At 67.1% G+C, this 4,322-nt stretch overlaps 1 protein-coding gene across 1 annotated transcript in view; it reads left to right on the top strand.

Annotated features, from left to right (window-relative positions):
* The first annotated feature begins 1,321 nt into the window (after nt 1-1,321).
* LOC116829484 (rac GTPase-activating protein 1-like) overlaps nt 1,322-4,322 on the top strand; it is a 27,154-nt gene continuing 24,153 nt past the window's right edge. The window contains exons 1-4 of the mRNA XM_075069846.1: nt 1,322-1,362; nt 2,614-2,753; nt 3,006-3,208; nt 3,404-3,544. Of these exons, the coding sequence (XP_074925947.1) occupies nt 1,322-1,362; nt 2,614-2,753; nt 3,006-3,208; nt 3,404-3,544 (525 nt within the window). The remainder of the gene's footprint in view (nt 1,363-2,613; nt 2,754-3,005; nt 3,209-3,403; nt 3,545-4,322) is intronic.

The raw sequence follows: 4,322 nt of genomic DNA, 5'->3' as shown, positions 1-4,322 counted from the left end.
GGGGCTCCTGTGTGAAGGCGCCTCAGGGAGCACCCGCAAGCCCGCCAGTGCGATCAGGCACGCTGAGTGGGCTGTGCACGGGGATGTGGAGGGGATCCGTGGTTGCAGGGCGCCTGCAGCCCTCTTCCTGGGATTGAGCCGGGACTCTCACAGCAGTAACACAGAAGGTTTATTGGACGGAGCAGGCGAACGCAGGCTACAGCAGAGCAGTTTTAGGTAGCAGAACCAGGAACCCCTTCACAGTCAAGCGTGGTTGGGGGTTCAGGGGCTTACGAGGTTCCAGCGCTGGGGCCCTGCAATGCACTACCCAAGCACATAACAGAAACTAAAGATCCCCCAGGCGAGCTTCTCCGCCTCTCCGTCTGAGTCCTCCTGGCGCTGTATGCTTCAGCAGCGTCACGGGGATCAGTATCAGGTGTCACTTCTATGGGCACCACCCCACTCCTGGCCAGGTTTACATGTCTCAGCATAGTCGTGCTTGCGCGAGCCCCGATTTAGATCTAACTCCCCTGAAGGCTTTCCCAGGACCATCCGCTCGCTGGCGCCTTGCTCCGGCACACGAGGGCCAACATGTGAGAGTGGGAGAGCCCAGTTAACCGAAGCGCGTTCTGGGCCTCCCTCCATTTCCGCCAGCCAGCCGCCCAACTGACAGCGTCGAGCCGCCTCCCCTGCCTTGTCCTCTTCAAGACACGGGGCCAGAGGGCCCCTGATCTCATCTGAGTCTGCCAGCACCGTTCAGCGTGGCCGACATCCGGGGACAGGGGCTTCCAGAAGGCGCCATCAAGTCAAAGATTGCCAGGCAGGACAGAGGTGCTCGCCATTTTCTGGTGCGGACCCACACGTACCTCTGCCGCGCCATGAGGCTGCTGGCGAGACATCACCCTGATCCCACCACCTAGTACCGAGGGAAAGAGCAAGAGGGAAACTGAGGGAACCCACAGGATTCGGAGACGAAGAGAGACGATTGCCATTTTTATCACACTGCCAATCGAACACAACACAGAGTGGGACGACACATCGACTTTTGGTGCTGCGCCTCACAATCGCATCGCATGCCGCCAAGTGCGTGCCGACAGCCCGACGGCACAGCGTGCACCCTGTGCCACCCCCATCTCCACCCTCCAGCTGCGAGTAGCTAGCCACAGGACCCTCCTGATACTACCACACACTCGCCATCCCCCCCACCTGACAGCCAGAGTGTCCCCCTGTTACCCCTCCCCTTCCACACCGCCAGCCCCACTGAAGGCAGGGGCCCCCTGTGGACTCCCTTCCTGCACTCTCACTCTAGCCTCCAGTTGATCACCTCTGTGCTCAGCGGGACATGACGGATCGCTCGGCCTGCCCAGGGTCTGCAGACGGCGTGTAACCTCTATCACTCTGAGCGTGGCATGCAGGCGCATGGGACAGGAGTGGCGGAAACGGTCTTCGCTCACCCAGTGGGCGCTCCTCACACACCATGCTGCGAGGCAGAACGGAACGCAAGACACTGACGAGACAAGCTGAGCGCCTCAGACGCTGCCAGCCCCGTCCAGCTCCCCCTACGACCCTGCACGTCACAGCTCTGCACGTGCTGGAAAATGGAGCTGTTAGGCCCATGCACGGTCAGTCACATGGGGAAGGTGGGAGCTCCACAGTGCGGAATGGGCTGCTGGCTGCAGGCGCCCCCCAATCCCCCCAGCAGCCGCATTGGACCTCCTTGACAGAGGCAGCTGTGGCGGCTGGCGTCCCTCGGGCTGCGGGGCCGCTTGGGGCATGGGCAGCGCTGGCATTTTGCTTGGGGGTGGAAGTGGGGCCAGGGCGGTGCCTCAACCAGCTAATGGATTCCACAGGCCCAGCTGCTCCTGTGCCCCCCGCCCCGCGCTTCAGCACTGGTGGCGGCCTGGCTCTGCCCCCTGGGCTTTCGCCCCCAGCCTCATGGCCCCTCCTCCCAGCAGAGTGGGGCCATGCCACGCACCCCAATCCTGCCTTAGCGTCTAGCATTACAGCCTTGGGCCCCCAGCCAACGGTTAACGGGGGCACGTCCCCGGGCCTCTGATGCAAACAGGACGGGCTGAGGAGGGGACAGGGCGCTGGAGGCGGAGGCACCAGGCTGCTGTGGGGGGTGGGGGCTGCGGGGGGGACCCCTGGGCGCTGCAGGGGTGCGGTGGGGCGCAGATATGCTGTGAGGGACTGGGTTGCTGCAAGGGGCTGGGGGCAGGGAGGAGCAGATTGCGCGGGGGTCACCGGGATACTTGCGCGGGACTGGGTGCTGGGGTGCGGGGGGCCCAGGTGCTGTGGCGGGGGACCAGGCGCTGCGGGGGGCACCGGGGTACTGCGGGGGGCTGGTGCTGGGTGCGGGGGGCAGGTGCTGTGGGGGGACCAGGCGCTGCAGGGGGAACATAAGTGCTTTGCGGGGGGTGACTGGTGTTGCGTGGTACCGGGGTGGGGCGCGACTCCGGAGGCCCCAAAACCCGCTTACGGAAGGGCCCCCGAGGAAGCCGGACAATAGGTGGGGACGGGCCGTCTCCGAAGCTCCGCCCCGGCCCTCCCTAATACAGGCGGGGGGCGGGGGGCGGGGCCCTCTCCAGGCCGCCAGTGCTGGGCCCGGGGCCTGGCAGCTGTTCTTGTGTGCAGCTTCCCGGGGACCACCCCCCCCGCCGTCCCGGTCGGTACCGCCCCCTCCCCCGCCCCATGGCGCGGGGAGCGCGGCGGCCCTCCTGGCCAGGCTGGCCGGCTCGCCCGGCTCCTGGAGCTGAGCTGCGACGTGGAGGAAGGTGGGTTCGGGGCTCGGGAGGCCGGCTCTGCCCCTGGACAGCGTCGGGCTGGCGGCCTGGGGGAGCCGGCTCCAGGGGGAGGGGCATGGGGGCCCGACCCCCCCCCCCCGAGCTCGCTGGAGCCCCTGACTCCCCCCACCCAGACACCGCCCCCTTCCCAAGGCTCGCTGGGGAGCCCCCTGACCCCCCCCACCCCAACACGCCCCCCTCCCCGAGCTCGCTGACAGCCCCTGTTTGCCCCCCACACCGCAGACTGCAGCCGCGTGGCCCGCGGGTTCGAGTCCTGCCGCCAGAGGTGCTGCCGCCTGGGACTGGACCTGCGCCGGGCCCGCGAGCAGCTGCTGGCGGCGGAGAGCGAGTGCTCGGCGCTGCGGGTGAAGCTCAAACACGCCCGCAACCAGGTGAAGGTGGAGATGGGGAAGCGGCACCGGGCCGAAGCCGAGCTGGAGAAGCAGGTGCTGGAAGGGAGGGACCTGAGGGGGGGCTCAGGCTGTGGGGGGGCTCTGGAGGGGAGGGGGTTCTGACCTTTGCTCTCCTGAGGCTGGGGGCTGCGGGAGGGCCCTGGCCTGGAGGGGATCCTGAGGAGGGGACTTGGGCCAGGGGTCCTGGTGGAGCTGCTCCCCCCCTAACAGGCTGCTTCTGCCCCCCAGGAACGGAAGCTGCAGCTGATCTTTGACTTCCTGATGCAGGAATCCCCCAGCACCGCCCTGAGCGAGGGGCAGCGCTCGGCCCTGGCCCTGCTGGATGGGCCCCGGCTGGGCACGGCCCTGGTGCCAGCGAGCAGGTTAGTGGTGCCCCTGGCCAGGCGCTGAGGCTAGAGGGGCCCCGGCAGGAAATGGGGAGAGAGAGGCTAATGGGCAAGTGGCGCCCGGGAGCCGTGGCGGGTTCTCCATCACTGGCCACGTGAGACCCTGGACGGGCCGTTTCCCATCTGCTGTGGGGGCTCTGGGCGACGCTCTCTGGCCTGGGCCGGGCATGAGCCCAGCTGGTGATCGCAGCGGCCCTCGGAATCCGGGAATCACCCCTCACTCCTGACCTGCAGCCCCCTCCTATCTCTGCCCCACACCCACCCCAGCTCTGCCAGTGCCCCTCAGTCCTGACCCGCAGTCCCCTGCTAGCCCAGCCATGAGCTCCCCCAGCTCTGCCAGTGCCCCTCACTTCCTACCCACAATCCCTGCTAGCCTGGCTCTGCCCTCCCCCAAGCCCTGCCGGTGCCCCTCACTCCTGACCCGCAGCCCCCTGCTAGCCTAGTCCAGCCCAGGGCTCCCTGTCCCCCAGCTCTGCTGGTGCCCCTCACTCCTGACCTGCAGCCCTCTGCTGAGTGGTGGGTTTGATTTCTGCTCCCATAGGTGCTTGGGCTTCTCATTGACTTAGCTGTGGTGCCGTGACTCCCCCGAGCAGGTTGGGGCATCTGAGCCAGGCATGCTGCACTGCTGGAGGTGTTGTGGGGTGTGATGGAGTAGGGGCTGTGTGTGTGGGGAACGGGAAGGAGTAGGGACTGTCGGTGTGGGGAACGGGAAAGCAGGGGATGTCTGTAGGTGGCGGACAGGTAGTCAGGGTGTAATCCGA

Source organism: Chelonoidis abingdonii, chromosome 10 (assembly GCF_003597395.2).
Source record: "Chelonoidis abingdonii isolate Lonesome George chromosome 10, CheloAbing_2.0, whole genome shotgun sequence".
NCBI classification, from domain to species: Eukaryota; Metazoa; Chordata; order Testudines; family Testudinidae; genus Chelonoidis; species Chelonoidis abingdonii.
This window is presented reverse-complemented; position numbering and strand designations above follow the sequence as displayed.